At 48.6% G+C, this 16,409-nt stretch overlaps 1 protein-coding gene across 3 annotated transcripts in view; it reads right to left on the bottom strand.

Annotated features, from left to right (window-relative positions):
• Positions 1 to 2,891: 2,891 nt before the first annotated feature.
• LOC129710557 (multidrug and toxin extrusion protein 1-like) overlaps positions 2,892 to 16,409 on the bottom strand; it is a 51,949-nt gene continuing 38,431 nt past the window's right edge. Inside the window, exons 11-17 of one of the 3 annotated variants that reach the window (XM_055657632.1) lie at positions 16,215 to 16,323; positions 12,581 to 12,656; positions 12,225 to 12,294; positions 11,441 to 11,573; positions 9,164 to 9,258; positions 7,936 to 8,017; positions 2,892 to 6,343 (exon numbers count right to left, since the gene is read on the bottom strand). In XM_055657632.1, the coding sequence (XP_055513607.1) occupies positions 6,105 to 6,343; positions 7,936 to 8,017; positions 9,164 to 9,258; positions 11,441 to 11,573; positions 12,225 to 12,294; positions 12,581 to 12,656; positions 16,215 to 16,323 (804 nt within the window). In that variant the 3' untranslated portion in view covers positions 2,892 to 6,104. Of the gene's footprint in view, positions 6,344 to 7,906; positions 8,018 to 9,163; positions 9,259 to 11,440; positions 11,574 to 12,224; positions 12,295 to 12,580; positions 12,657 to 16,214; positions 16,324 to 16,409 lie in introns of those variants that run through there. The other 2 variants (XR_008725691.1, XM_055657633.1) reach the window with 2 other exon arrangements.

Genomic DNA, 16,409 nt, shown 5'->3' with positions numbered 1-16,409 from the left:
ATTATCTCCCACCTTGCACTTCAGCTCTTTGGCCCAAGGCTGTGAAGATATCTTGGCCAAGCGGCCCGTGTTTCCCAAGCTGGGTATCGATGGACAGGTCATTGGTGAATAATTGTGTTTGGGAGGTAAAGCAGGTGCTGGTTTAAATCGAAGATAGACACAAAAAGCTGGTATAACTCAGCGGGTCAAGCAGTATCTCTGGAGAAAAACAAAATAGGTGACGTTTTGGGTTCAGACCCTTCCTCAGACTAAACACGGCTTGATAGCACTATTGGCACATGTTCAGAGAACACAGAAACAGGCCCTTCAGCCCACAATGCCTTTGCTGAACATGATGCCAATCCCAACTCTTACTTGCTTGGAGCTGATCCGTAAACCTCCATTCCTTGCATATCCATGTGCCTGATCATAGACATAATGCAGAAGTCTGCTGCCAACGTATTTCTCCTCCAGAAATGTTGTTGCTGTCATTATTCCACAGAGGGTTCTTGGTTTAATGTCTCATGAAAGAGGCGACTACTCAAAAACAGCAGGGCTGGTTAAGGAGTACCAGCCTGAGGATCCATGCACTGCAGGAGGTGGAGAGTGTGTGGAGTCCACACCTTACTGAGAGAGAGAGGAAGGTGTGGAGCAAGCATCATATATCCCAAGACAAGACCACACACACACACACCCACACACACGTCCTACCCATGTGATTCATATCCCTCCATATGCATATCCATGTGCCTATCCAAAAGTTTCTTAAACATCACAGTGCCTCCACCACCACCCCCTACAGCACGTTCCAGGCACCCACCACCCTCTGTACAATGGCGCTAAAGTGTGGGAAGATGATGGAGAAATTAAACATGTGAAGAACCGCAGCAAATAAAATCCTAGATGGAGGATGGATTAAAGGCTTGTTCTGCTTAGAAACATAGAATCAGAGTGATACAGTGTGGAAACAGGCCCTCCTGCCCAACTTGCCCACACCGGCCAACATGTCCCACCAGCTGCATTTGGTACATAACCCTCCAAACCTGTCCTATCCATGTACCTGTCTAATTGCTTTTTAAATGTTGGCAGTCCCAGTCTCAACTACCTCCTCTGGCAACTTGTTCCATGCACCCACCACCCTCTGTGTGAAAGTGTTACCCCTTAGATTCCTATTAAATCTTTTCCCCTTCACCTTGAACCTATGTCCTCTGGTCCTCGATTCACCTACTCTGGGCACGAGACTCTGTGCATCTACCCGATCTATTCCTCCAATAGAGTGGTTAGTATTCTCAGATACCCGCCAGCTAACATCTCTCCCCATTGTCACCATCCTTCAGTAGTTGACATCAGGAAGGCTCAGTGAATCCCAAGATACAAATATCCGCATCAAATGAAGTTCAATGCAGAGAGGATGCACGTCCAGTGGAATCTCACTTTGTTTTACATTATACATTATTAATGATCAAAAATAGTTCACAAAATAAACATTATTTAGATAAGTCAGCATATAAAAGTATACTCTTAAATAAGATGAATCCAGGGAAATGGATGGTTCCCTTTCACAGTTACCTCAGAGTTTGGGTGGAGTTGTATTCACTGGAGGTGGTCTGGAGGGGAGGATGCTCCTCAAACAGTGGAGCATCTTGGACAATACAGCTCACCCCCTCCGTGACACACTGGTCAACCTGAGGAGCACCTTCAGCAACAGACTGGTTCCACCAAGATGCAGCACAGAACGCCACAGGAGATCCTTCTTCCCTGCGGATATCAAACTGTACAACTCCTCCCCCTTCAGTCGTGGGGTACACTGACACCCCCCCCCTTCCCCAAAATCTTTGCATTTTAAGTTTCATGGATGATGTTATATTTTATGACTCTTTCCAGACCAATTTCCTTCCTGGGATAAATAAAGTTTTGACTTATCATGATGTATGTTCTTTGCTTCTCAGCTTTCTCGGGTTAGTCCGCTTTTCGTTCATGTCGATGGTAGATTTACAATGCAACTACGAGAAGCAAGTCGGGCAGCAGCACTGGTGACAGTGCCGCTCTCCTCGATGAACCTGATGCATTCTTTGCTCGCGTTGAGCAGTAGGGCAATGGCATCAGTCCCCACACACTTGGGTCTGCCTGTTCCCAGGGTCACTGTTGCAGAAGCATGAATGGCCTTCTCGAGGGTGAACCCACTGGCCCAGATGGAGTCGCTGACAGTGTCCTTGGGGCCAACTAGTGGGAGAGTTCACAGACATCTTTCAATTCACAAGAATGCCCCTGACCATTTCAGATTCAATTTAATTGTCATTGTCAGTGTACAGTACAGAGACAACGAAATGCATTTAGCATCTCCCTTGAAGAGCGACATAGCAAACGATTGAATAAATAATAATAATAATAAGTGTCCGGGGGGGGGGGTGGTGATTGGCAGTCACCGAGGTACGAGGCACCGAGGAGACCATCCATTCACCATCACTGTAATTCTGCCCATCTAGTCTACCTCACCATTCTATCGTGGCTGATCTATCTTTCCCCCTAAACCCATTCTCCTGCCTTCTCCCCATAACCTTAAACTCAGGGAACAGCAGGTCATAGCTCTCGGCACTTAATAGCCCTCAGAACCCAATAATTATTGCAGATCATCAGCCAGTCCAGCCCCATGTCACAGGGTCATTAAACAAAGGGGTCGAGGAAGATATGTCTGGTATCTCCGCATCACGCTGAGGACCCGGAGTGGAGGGCCGTCGAGAACATGGAGGATCTTTGAATGCCTCGGTTTGCAAACCAACGCATCTCGCTGTGATTTGTCATGTGACAAATAAAAGTATCTCATCTCAACTCATCTTCCCAGTGGAAGAAGGTACTGTTGGGTTCACCTGAATTTTGCAAAACCTGAATTTTGCAATAATGTGGCATTTAAAAAAAAAAAATCCTTTATACTTTTATAAAGGGAATCCATCTACCAGATCTGGACTTTGACATTGGAAAACAGGTTTCCAATAGTCATCAGTCTGAAGAATGGTCCCAATCCTCAACATCGCCTATCCTTGTTTAAAGGTTTAATGTATAAAAAATATTTAGACAGGTACATGGGTGTAATAGGTTTAGGGGATGTGGGCCAAATACTATCAGGTGGGACTAGAGTAGGTGGATTATGTTGTTCGGAGTGGGCAAGTTGGACTGAAGGGCCTGTTTCCAAGCTGAATGACTCTATGTTCCCCAGGGATGCTGCCCGACCCACTGAGTTACTCCAGCATTTTGTGACTATCTTCGGTGTAAACCAGCATCTGCAGTTCCTTCCCACACGCATCTTCTGGAATCTGATGGGCTTCCACTGCCTCGGAAGGTTTGAAGATCCCCATCCCTCTCAAAGCCATCATGGGCCGTTGCCAGAGGTTCCCAAGTCAGCAGTTCGCAATCCAGCTGTCAAAATTCTTGCCCCCACCCTTTCAAAAAGCAATTAACTCCTGCTGAGTCTGTGACCATCACCATCAGTCTCGTTAACCTCAAGCGCACAAGCAAGCTCCTGCAGCAGCAGAATAATACCTGCTTCACACCAATGATCATTGCTTCACACTGCCTAATAATCACCACTTAACACAATAGTCCACCATTTGACGTCTGGTGACCAAGTGCACAGGGAACTGGAGCGAAACAAAAGGAAGAGTTGCTGGAGGAACTCAGCGGGTCAGGCAGCATCTGTGGAGGGAATGGACAGTAGGCATGTTGGATCAAGGGTGGCACAGCGATAGAGTTGCTGCCTCACAGCGCCAGAGACCCGAGTTCAATCCTGGCTACGGGTGTTGCCTGTACGGAGTTTGTACGTTCTCCCTGTGACCGAGTGGGTTTTCTCCGGGTGCTCCGGTTTCCGGTTAATTGGCTTCTGTAAATTGTCCCTTGTGTGTAGGATTCCAGCTCTGTGGGCAGAAAGGGCCTGTTTCCACACTGTGCCTCGAAACCAAACTAAACTAAATCAAGATGTCGGCTGTCCACTCCCCCCACGGATGAAAAGGGCCTGTCCCACTTAGGAGACCTAAACAGCAACCTCTGATGACCTTGCCCTGCAACCTCCTACCACCTCCCACACATATGTTGAAAACCTTCCTCAACTATGAAGAAAACCGGCTTCGACTAGACCTGCGACTAAAAAATGATCGATTTTTAAAACGGCGACCTATTTTTAGTCGAGGCCGGTATTATTCACGATGATAAACTAGCAGCAACCTAGATGAAGCCTCGACCACGCGGAAACCACTTTCGACCATTAGGGAGAGTGACCAAAACCTCCGGAGACCTCATGGAAACCTTGGGTGGCGGGCAAGGTCACCAGAGGTTGCTGTTTAGGTCTCCTAAGTGGGACAGGGCCTTTACAGACCTGCTGGAACCCTAACAAGATGGCGTCCGAGTGTGGCCGCTCTTTGTTTAGCTGGTCCATGGGGAGGGTCCACTATCATCCAATATAATCTCCCCACTCTTGTAAATCTCTTTTCCACTTGTAAATCTAAAATATTTCTCTACCATTGTGTTTGTGTTTGGCTTGTATTCAAGAGTAGTTTTGTTTGGTTTTCACAGAAATAAAAGCTTTTCACTGTTCATGGCCATAATAAACCTAAATCCTGGTTCCTCCAGCTACTCTTCCTTTCTTCGCTCCAGATTCCAGCATCTACAGTCTCTTGTGCCTCCTCTGGAGGGAGAGTGTAAAGAAGTCCACTATATCTGGCAGAGAAGAGCATATTTTACTGTATTAATAATTGTGGTCCTCAATGTTGACGTCTGGAACGTTTGTTGGATTTTAACCCCTGAACATAACGAATGTAAACTGGATCGCTACTGCATCTACGAGTCCTTAACTGAACATTAAACTTGCGGCAATACAATGCAAATTTGGACAGCATCGGAGTATCTGAGTTGTGAGTACAGGGAGGAGATCAGGGAGCTCCGTAACATGGTGTCAGGACATCAACCTCTCCCTCATGGTCAGCAAGATGAAGGAGCTTGTTCTCGACTTCAGGAAGAGTGGTGGAGTACACTCCCCGATCAGCATCAATGATGTGGTCTGAAGAAGGGTTTCGGCCCGAAACGTTGCCTAGTTCCTTCGTTCCATAGATGCTGCTGCACCCGCTGAGTTTCTCCAGCATTTTTGTCTACCTTCCATGATGTGGAGATGGGAATGGTTGACAGCTTCAAGTTCCAGGTGTAACCACAACTACCTGACGTGGACCAACGACATTGAAACGAGAGCCACCAAGCACACCAATGCCACTGCTTCCTCAGGAGACTGGGGAAATTCGGCATGTCTCCAATGACTCTTACAAACCTCTGCTGATGCGTTATGGAGAGCACACTGTCAGCTTGCTTCACAGCTTGGTTTTAGGAACAGCTCAGGCCAAGACTGCAATACATTGCAGAGCCGTGGATGTAGCCCAGTCCATCACACAGGCCAGACTTGTCACCGTCGACTCCATCTAGACTCCACGCTACCTTGGGGAAAGCAGCCAACACAATCAAGGATTTTTCCTACACTGGTCATTCCTTCTCTCCAGTCCCATCGGGCAGAAGGTTCAGAAGCTTCAAAGAACGTACCACCAGACTCAGGAGCAGCTTCTTCCCCTCTGTTATCAGACTTCTGAATGGTCCTTGTATAAGCGAGGGTACTGTCCTGAATCTCCAACCTATCTCATTGTGGACATTAGACTGTTTCTCTGGACTTTTTCTACAGTACTGGGAAACTATATTCTGCTATTTCCTGTCTTTACTTTACTTGTGGCACTTGTGTATGGGTTAATAGTATTCATATATAGTATTGCCTGATTCCATTGCATTGCATGCAAACAAAAGCGTTTCACTGTATCTTGATGTACGTGACAATCATAAACTTAGACCTAAAGATGCTTGATCGCTTGCATTGATTCCTTCCGTGTGAAATTTGGAGACCTTTCCATGCTGGATTGTGGATTGTGTACCAGGTCCCCCTGCACACTACTCCAGATGGGACAGCTGAGAATTCCCGACTGACGCCCCAGTTGCATGCTGACCGCCTGTACTCCAAGGCAAGGTGTCCCTCTGGCTGGTCCCCTTGCTGTTGAAATGCCCCGCGATCTCCCCGCGTCCGTCAGCCGCTTTCACCAAAAGGGCTATGTCCCGTGGACGACAGTCAACTGAACCACCAGCCCGACGGCCAGGATCAAGGGTCCCGAAAGGAAGGCCAGACCCCGGCGCAGGATGAGTTGCTTTGTGGATAAGATTTCGCCGACGATGGTCACTCCGATTTCGGGCACGGTGCTTTCTTCCCTGAGTTGCTCGGTGTCAGCGTTGCTCTCCACTTGACTAAGGTTGGACAACACAATGACGGCGATATTCTCCGTCCGTGCCTCTGCAAAGGGAAAACCTGATTGAAAATATATTTTTTATAACATTACAGTTGTACGGGGGATACAGTGTTTAGGACGGAACTGCAGATGCTGGAAAATCAAAGGTAGACAAAAATGCTGGAGAAACTCAGCGGGTGCAGCAGCATCTATGGAGCGAAGGAAATAGGCAACGTTTCGTCCCGAAACGTTGCCTATTTCCTTCGCTCCATAGATGCTGCTGCACCCGCTGAGTTTCTCCAGCATTTTTGTGTACAGGGATACAGCATGGAACAGTGTTCAAATCCACGCTGACCATCAAACGCCCATTTTCACACGGGTGTCAAACGGCCATTTTCACACGGGTGACAACAAAATGCATTGGGTTACGGGGAGAAGGCATGAGAATGGGGTTAAGAGGGAGAGATAGGCCAGCCATGATTGAATGGCGGAGTAGACTTGATGGGCCGAATGGCCTAATCCTACTCCTATTCCTTATGACCTTAGGACGCCACAGGTACCTCGCCTTTTATGCGTGTTAGATTTAGTTTAGTTTGGAGATACAGAGTGGGAACAGGCCTTTCGGCCCATCGAGTCCATGCCGTCCCCCATTGACGTCACTGCCTGGGCGCCAGGTAGAATCCTGGAGCCCGTCACTGAGGGCTCAGTGGGACATCCCTCAACACACAGAGCGCAGAAGCCCAAGAAGGCCAGGGATGGACCAGTGGTGCTGCACAAGGGTCGGCATTGGGAACTCCGGTAGCTGAATGTATATGTAGCAACGATTTGGATGGAAGATCAAGAAGCTCGAGGGCGATGGGGAATTGGTGTAGAAGAGGAGGTGAGGCCTGGAACTGATCAGCAATGATCACATTGAATGGTGGGGCAGGCTTGTGGGGGTGAGTGGTCTTTCTCCTGCTCGCCCTGTTAGTGGAATAATCTGGTCAAGCTGGAAAGGGTGCATGGAAGATTTACGAGGATGTTGCCAGGACTTGAGGGCCTGAGCTATAGGTGGAGGCTGAGCAGGCTGTGACTTTGTTCCTTGGTGCGCAGGAGGATGAAGAGTGATTTTATAGAGGTGTACAAAACCATGAGGGGAATAGATCGGGTAGAAGCACAGTCTTTTACACAGAGCAGGGGAATCAAGAAGCAGAGGACATAGGTTTAAGGTGAGGGGGGGGAAGATTTAAAAGGACTTTTTTACACAAAGTGTGGTTGGTACATGGAACGAGCTGGCAGAGGAGGTAGTTGAGGCAGGACTATCAGAAACATTTGGACAGGTACATGGATAGGACCAAACACAGGCAGGCGGGATAAGTGTAGATGGGACATGTTGGTCGGTCTGGGCAAGTGGAATCGAAGGGCCTGTTTCCACGCTGGGGGACTCTGTGACTATTGTCTTGTGTACTTGCAAATGCACAAAGGGAAAATGGAAGAACTATCTACCCAACTCTTTTGTACCAGAAGGAAGTTAACGGGCCTGGCAATTATTTTGGACTGGATTTGGACTCCAACTGGATGGCACGCAACAAAGACTTTTCACTGTACACGTGACAATAAACTGAATTTTGAATGCCTGAATTATTTAATTCCCTGAAAACAACTGCGATCTTGATACCTGTTGGAATATCGTTCACCGGGCTGTTACCCGAGCTGTAAGAAGTGTCCACATTTATCTTCATCCCCGCATTAATCATTGCCTTCAAGGGAAAGACAAACAGTTCCATCAAGAGAGAGGAACAGAGGAACGCCCCTTCTACACCAGCACCACATCACTCTGCGACAGCCAACATGGTACAATATTGTGAGGCCAATATTTCAAAGCTGATGGTTTTGTGTTAGGCGAGGAGGAATTACAGGAATAAATTAGGCAGCAGGAATTAAGTCAAACATCAGCCATGCTCCTCCGACTGAATAACACAACACGATTGAGCGACTGATTGTCCTCTATCTGTTACATGTTGCATGGATCCACCCTGACATTAAAGCATGGAACCATTTTGTGATAGGGGTCCAAACTAAAAGATAGTAGTAATTACTGACGCAATTGAACAGAGGACGAGAAATATCGCAAGCATTTCAGAGTTTCAAGCTTGTTTAGTCTAGAGACCCAGCGCGGAAACAGGCCATTCAGCCCACCGAGTCCGTGCCGACCAGCGATCCCTGCACATTAACTCCATCCTACACACGCTAGGGACAATTTACAATTTTACCAAGCCAATTAGACTACAAACCTTTATGTCTTTGGACTGTGGCGGGGAACCGGAAATCCCAGAGAAAACTCACGCAAGTCACGGGGAGAAAGTACAAGCTCTGTACAGACAGGACCTGTAGTCAGGATCGAACCCGGATCTCTGGCGCTGTAAGGCAGCAACTCTACCGCTGCGCCACCGTGCCGCCCCTTGTCTTTGACAAAGGCACTTTAAATCGCCATTTGTGTCTGTTCAGAGTTTCCGCTTAAGTTTGAATGTAAAGATACAGCGTGGTGACAGGCCATTCAGCTCACCGAGCCCACGGCAACTATTGATCACCCGTTCACACTAGTTCTCTGTTGTTCACCCATTTCTTACACTTTAGGATTTTTTTATTTTTTTTACAGAGACTAATGAATCCACAACCCCGCATGTCTTTGGGATGTGGGATGAAACCGGAGCGTGTGGGAGGAAAGCCACGCGGTCACAGGGAGAACATGCAAACACCACACAGGCAGCATTCAAACCCTACTAGCTGAATGATCTGGGCTGAAGGGCCTGTTTGTGTGCAGTATGAGTGCGTGACTGTAACGAGAGCAGGGAAAACCATGCATGGATGAGGGAGCCACACTGATCTCCGGGAGAGGCAGCTACCTGTTCACAGGCCTTCCTCCAGTTAATTTTGCTAATGACAACCAGGAAGAAGGCAGCTTGTATGACCACACAGACGAAGAAGCCCGACCAAAGACCTGCAAAAGCCATAACAGTGCGGTCAATGCAGAGTCCGTGTGCCTGCAATGCTGCTGCTGCTACTGCTGCTGCTGCTGCTGCTGCTGCTGCTGCTGTTGCTGCTACTGCTACTGCTGCTGCTGCTGCTGCTGCTGCTGCTACTGCTGCTGTTACTACTACTGCTGCTGCTGCTGCTACTACTGCTGCTACTGCTGCTACTACTGCTACTACTGCTGCTGCTACTGCTGCTGCTGCTGCTGCTGCTGCTGTTGCTGCTGCTGCTGCTGCTGCTGCTGCTGCTGCTGCTGCTGCTACTGCTGCTGCTGCTGCTGCTGCTGCTGCTGCTGCTGCTGCTGCTGCTACTACTGCTACTGCTGCTGCTGCTGCTGCTGCTGCTGCTGCTGCTACTGCTGCTACTGCTGCTACTACTGCTACTGCTGCTGCTGCTACTGCTGCTGCTACTACTGCTGCTGCTGCTACTGCTACTGCTACTGTTACTACTACTGCTACTACTGCTACTGTTACTACTACTGCTACTGCTGCTGCTGCTGCTGCTGCCAAGCTACATTTGCATTGGACCCGCGTCCCACCGCACCCCGTTGCATATGACCTCCGTAAATCCAGCCTGACATTAGGGTTCACCTTCACCTTCACCTCCAGTTTAAATTACATTTGGAGTATTTTGGAGGACCAAGAAACCAAGAACCAAGGGGTTAGACTTGAGAGATACAGCAGGGAAACAGGCCATTCGGCCCACCAAGTCTGTGCCGACCAACCATCACCCCGTACGCTCGCACTGCCCTGAACACTGGGGACAATTTACAATTTACAGAAGCCAATTAACCTACCAATCTGCACGTCCTGAAAGAGTGTAGGAGGAAACCAGAGCATCCTGAGAAAACCCACATGGTCACTGGGAGAACGTAGAAACTCTGTACAGACAGCACCCAGAGTCAGGATTGAACTTGAATCTCCAGTGCTGTAAGGCAGGGACTGTACCGCTGCGACACCGTGCTGCCCTTGACCGCTCTCTTGGCTTATGGATGGCCCGTGCACCACAGCCTGGGTCACTGGCTGGCCGTGCCACTGGTCATCATGGTGATATTGTGGCCTAGGAATTCCACATATCTTCTCACCTGTCCTTCGTCAAAGTTAGGCAGAATCCTGGGACTCTCTCCCCAAGGCTCCCTGGCGTCTCACCCCCTCCCTCATGGACCGCAATGGGCCGAAAAATCTGCCTGCACTTTCTCAAGGGCAACGAGGAAAAGACAATAAGCAAAAGACAAATCCAGAGGGAATATGTTCGAGAAGGAACTGCAGATGCTGGAAAATCGAAGGTAGACATTCGGCCCTTCGAGTCCACCCCGCCATTCAATCATGGCTGATCACTGCCTCCTAATCCCATTTTCCTGCCTTTGCCCCATAACCCATTCTAATCAGGAATTTGCCCATTTCTGCCTTAGAAATATCCACTGACGTGGCCTCCACAGCCCTCTGTGGCAATGAATTCCACAAATTAACTACCCTCTGCCTAAAGAAGTTTCCCTCCCTCATCTCCTTTCTCAAATAGCGCCCTTTAATTCTGAGGCTGTGGCCTCTGGTTCTAGACTCTCCCACCAGTGCAAACATCCTTTACACATCCATTCTATCTGTACCTTTCATTATTCTGGAAGTTTCAATGAGTTCCCCCCTCAACCTTCTAAACTCCAGCGAGCAGAGACCTGCCTGTGCCAACCACGTACAAAATGAGGCTGGTACAGAGGTTTGGAGGATCGCGGTTGGTCCTGCAGCAACTGACACCCTAAAACCCACTAATGAGGTACAAGTAACAGAGCCATACTGCAGGGAACAGGCCCTTCGGCCCAACTAATCCATGCCAACCAGGATGCCCCATCCAAGCTGGTCCCATTTGCCATGTTTGGCCCATGATCCAATGGGTGCGGCTCCATCAACTCTCAGGAAGTTCAACCTTATCATGGATGAAACAAATAAGTTTGATGATCTCCCCCCCCCATCCTCCATCCCCTGTCCCCCCCCCCCCCCCCCCCCCCCCCCCCCCCCCCACCCCAATGAGGCCCCCCCTCAAACTTCTGAACTGAGTTGCATTCTCACACTGAGCCCCAGTACACTGGGCCCACAGAAAGACTCCACATACAGTGGGCAAGGGAAGGTCAAAGGGCACCGTGGTGGGTGGACTCCTACCTGTGACGCCAAGGTGAGCTGCAAACATTAGCGTGATCCCCAGGGGGAAGCCAATGGAGTAGAAGCCAACCAGGTTACCGAGGGCTCCCAGCTTCTGCTTCCCAGCCCCTCTCAGCACTCCGCCGCTCACAGTCTGTAGGGAGAGCAGGCACACTACCTGTTAACGGGGCTGCCACAGAGAAACATGAACGCACTGACAACAACTCTTCCATTGTGCAGGAAGCAACTGCTGGTTTAAACCGAAGATAGACACGACATGCTGGAGCAACTCAGGCAGCTGGAGCGACTCTGGACGAAAGGAATAGGTGTCGAGACCCTTCTTCAGGTTCTTGATTAGTAAGGGTATCAAAGGTAATGGGGAGAAGGCACTGAACCTTGATTCATATCTTTCATTCATTTGTTCTATATCTCGCTACATCGCCATCTATATCTCTCGTTCTCCTTTCCCCCGACTCTCAGTCTGAAGAAGGGTCTCGACCAAAACGTCACCCATTCTTTCTCTACAGAGATGCTGCCTGTCCCGCTGAGTTACTCTACTGAGGCATCTATTTTAGCTCACTATTAGCCTAGCTTAGTTTAGTTTAGTTTAGTTTGTGTCTATCTCCTCTCAAGTCATCACAGCTAGATTCTGGAAGGGGAGAGCTATTCATGCATCCAACTGCATCTCATGCGAGTGAAAAATATTCTACCCAGTTAATCTATTATTAATTATCAATGTGGATATCTGGACTTTCTATACAAATTGTTCGTTCCGTTTCTCATTCAGTCTTGCTTTAATACTCACAGCTATGGCTTCAAACCAGTGGAACGTGGCAATGATTGGATCCACATCTGACACCAACTGAATGATCTCCCTGCAGGACAGAGAGAGAGGGGAGAAAGAGAGGGGGGAGAGGGGCGAGAGAAACAGAGGAGAGACACAGGAGAGAGAGGGGATTAGAGAGATTGGTAGAGGGTGAAAGAGAGAGGGAGAGAGAGGGGGAGAGAAACAGTGAGAGACAGGGGGTGAGAGAAGGGGAAGAGAGAGAAGTGGGAGAGAGAAAGAGGGGGAGATGAGGAGGAGAGAAAGAAGTGTCAGATATTCAGACATGCTGACGATATTCAATAGCATTTGAATGTTGAACGTTTGCTGTCACTAACTTGTCAGTGGTGAAAACATATCCCAGCACACTCCGAGTGGATCCAAGGATGACAGAAATCAGCAGTGAACAGCCGCCTGATGAAATGGAAAGCAAATTGTTACTTAGCAATTTTTTCCCCCTACAAAGAGGCAGAGATGACCACAGCTGTGTATGTCTGGGCAAGATGCAGTTACCGGTCACTCTTGTGGTCACTGTGTTATCCGTGTGTATGGAGGGCACTTTGGCAACACTGACCTATTTCTCAACAGACCCTGTATGGGGTAAGGCTGATGGAAATGCTGCCCATGGGAGCTCAGGCAGCTTGTGAACAGGAGGACACACTAGACCACCATCTTACAGCGATGTCCCTGCCTTTGCATTTTATTTATCAGCGACCTGATCTGCTATTGTCGGGCGCCGCTCAATAAGACCTCGCGCTCGATAAGACTTTGGAAATGGCGCCAAATCTGGCGACTTGGAAACAAATGTCACTGTGTTTGCACATGCGGTGATGAAGCACTATTGATATTGATGGAGAGAAAGACAGAAGGTAATTGGAACACCAAAAAAAAGTGTCAATTCCGATTGTCAGCCACTAAACTCCCAGAGAAGTTTCGAGAGAAGGCTGGATCAGACGGATCCTGACCTCGGTTGCTGCCCGCGTGGAGTTTGCACGTTCTCCCTGTGACCGTGTGGGTTTTCAGAAAATGGTCAATGGCATTTTCTGTTTTTTCTTTTAAAAAAGCAATGTTCGTATTGAAGGTCGGAGCAGAAATGAGAGGACATGTAATCCACTCCCGTTCCCACCTCAGCTCAACCATCCACCAGCTTCCCACTGTAGAGTCAACATGGCGAACTAGCACCAACATGGTCAACTAAGACCAACATGGGTCTCACCATCAACCCACTCCAGTGTCAGATAGGTCAACTAGGTCCTACATGGTCAACAAGGGCCAACATGGTCAACCAACACTAACATGGTCAACTAGCAGCTGAGATCCGTGACTGCAGCCAGATGAGGCTGTGAAGACCTCCTGCTCATGCAGGGTTCCTGCCCAGTTTCAATTCCTGACTTTGGCAGGAGAGGAATTTGCACATTAAGTGTACAGAACTGACCAATGAAAAAGAAAAAAATCTGACAACAAGCTTTGGCATTTCCTCTTATCTGGATATTCGGCTGGATTTCTCCAAGGTCTTCTTCCCATACACTGTGCACTAGTTTGTGGGCTTCATTGCAATCAGAGAGAACTGGCTCAATTGGTGAAAAGTAAAGCAGCAACTCTACCGCTGCGCCACTGTGCTGCCCACTAACCCGTTCAGAAGTACATTGTTTCATGGAAGGAGAAAACGACACCAAGTAATGATTGCAACAATGTTGAGGACACTAAAACTACTTCTCAGTCTTCTGTTTGCCTCATGTTAAACATTAAGAAACATTTGGACAGATGTATGTCTGAAGAAGGGTCTCGACCCGAAACGTCACCCATTCCTTCTCTCCAGCGGTGCTGCTTGTCCCGGCTGAGTTGCTCCGGCTTTTTGTGTCTATCTTGGATACATACCCGGGTTCGATCCTGACTACGGGTGCTGTCTGTATGGAGTTTGTACCTTCTCCCCGTGACCTGCGTGGGTTTTCTCCGGGTGTGCCGGCTTTCAACCATACTCGAAAGACGTACAAATTTAGATGGATATGTGCCAAATTTAGGCAGGAGGGACTAGTGTAGATGGGACATGCTAGGTGGTGAGGGCAAGATGGGCCAAAGGGCCTGTTTTATCATGGTCTATGATCATGTTGTGCCCCTCAGATAATCTTTTTAAAAGGATATTCAGGAAAAATGTAATGGTTCCCAGAGGTGGGATAAGTCCAAAATATTTTGCAGTTTGCAACTATTGCAGTTATTCTCTTTATGTATCAGTTTTACCATTAAACTATTACCCAGATCTCATGCAATAAAATGAGACTTCTTAATTACATAGTAAGCCACACTTGGTGCCTAGCAACCTAATTGCACCTACAAACTAGTTATTATGATTGGTTATAATTTGCTCAGCTCAGTAATTATTTGGAAGGGTATCATATTTCATCTCTGACTTTAATCTTAAGGGAGTGCTGCACTCCTCATCAGCTGGAGGTCGTGCTTTATTCTTTGTGATTGAATGCCTGTGAGAATTTGTCAATAGGTTTGCCTGCTTTCCCAATGAGGACGCTGGGTGTCGGGTACCACCCTGAAGTGAGAGATGGTAGGAGATCAGAAAAGCAGAAGGCTGTGGCACTGAGATTGCTGGATCTTTGAGGGCAGCGTTTCTGTCAGGTCCATGCCACCTCCGTCAGTCTGGGCGAATATCTGTCAACCGGGCGGTAGGGTTGCTGCCTCACAGCGCCAGAGACCCGGGTTCGATCCTGACTGCGGGTGCTGTCCGTATGGAGTTTGTACCTTCTCCCCGTGACCTGCGTGGGTTTTCTCCGGGTGCGACGGTTTTCACCCACACTCCAAAGACGTACAGGTTTGTAGGTTACTTGGCTTGGTATAATTGCAAATTGTCCAGAGTGAGTAAGATAATGCGAGGGTACGGGGTGATTGCTGGTGCAGTGGGCTGGTGATCGCTGGTTAGCGTACACTCGGTGGGCCGAAGGGCCTGTTTTCACGCTGTATCTCAAAAGCCCGTCGGTACTTTTTATGAATGCAATGACTATTGACTTTTTTTTGCATTGATTATATCCAACAAGGCTAGAAAAAAAGCTGGAGTACCTCAGCGGGTCAGGCAGCATCTTTGGAGAACATGGATAGACGATGTTGCGGGATCGCTACCTGAAGAAGGGTCCCTACACAAAACGTTGCCTATCCATGTTCTCCAGAGATGCTGCCTGACCTGCTGAGGTACTCCGGTACTTTGTGTGATTTTTTTGGTAAACCAGCATCTACAGTTCTTTGTTTCTCATTTTTCACTTTCAACCACCCAATCTACATCCATGTGTCTCCGACAAGGCCAACATTCACTATCCCCCCCCCCTTTATGTTCTTCAGCACAAAATGTTGTCGCTGGGCAGCATGGTGGCGCAGCAGTAGAGTTGCTGCCTGGATCCTGATCACGGGTGCTGTCTCTGTCTGTACCAAGTTTGTACGTTCAACCCCGTCTTCTGATTTCCCGATTTCTCTGAGGTCTTCGGTTTCCTCCCACACTTCAAAAGAGGTAAACTGGCTTGGTTATAAATTGTCCCTGGTGAGTGTAAAAGTGCGGGGAGCGCAGGTCGGCGCGGACTTGATGGGCCGAAGGGCTGATCCGCGCTGTATCAGCTGTACCAGATTCCGCTTCATTACCTGATTAGAAAATAGGTGCAGGAAGAGGCCATTCGGCCCTTTGAGCCAGCACCGCTAGTAATGTTACCTGACCCGCATAGTTACTCCAGCACTTTGTGTGTAATTGTGGATATTGTCCATATAAGCGGTGATTTGTCTGCCTACCCGCACATCATTGGGATGTGGGAAGGTGCTGACGTATCCGGGGCAATCGTTGTTTGGTGGTGGCGGCTTCTCCCGCAGTGCCAGGCTGCTGCCCGTGATGGTTTAGCCTTTGGCGCAAACCATGAACGAGACCATTGTGCATTCCTACAACAACATGGCAAGCCATGGCCGGGGAACTCAACAAACACTCACCGATAAAACACAGGGCGATGGCTGCTGAGTTCTGAGCCTTCTCCGGGTTTCTAGCCCCAAGCGCGTTGCCCACAAGGACACTTGCAGCCACACTGCAACCAAGGGGTATCTGTAGGGCAAGAAACAACGTCAACTCTTCCACATGTATTTATCTGTATTTGTCTTCAGTTGAACATTTTGTGTGTGTCCTCCCCC

The sequence above is a fragment of the Leucoraja erinacea genome, chromosome 28 (assembly GCF_028641065.1).
Source record: "Leucoraja erinacea ecotype New England chromosome 28, Leri_hhj_1, whole genome shotgun sequence".
Classification (NCBI taxonomy): Eukaryota; Metazoa; Chordata; class Chondrichthyes; order Rajiformes; family Rajidae; genus Leucoraja; species Leucoraja erinaceus.
This window is presented reverse-complemented; position numbering and strand designations above follow the sequence as displayed.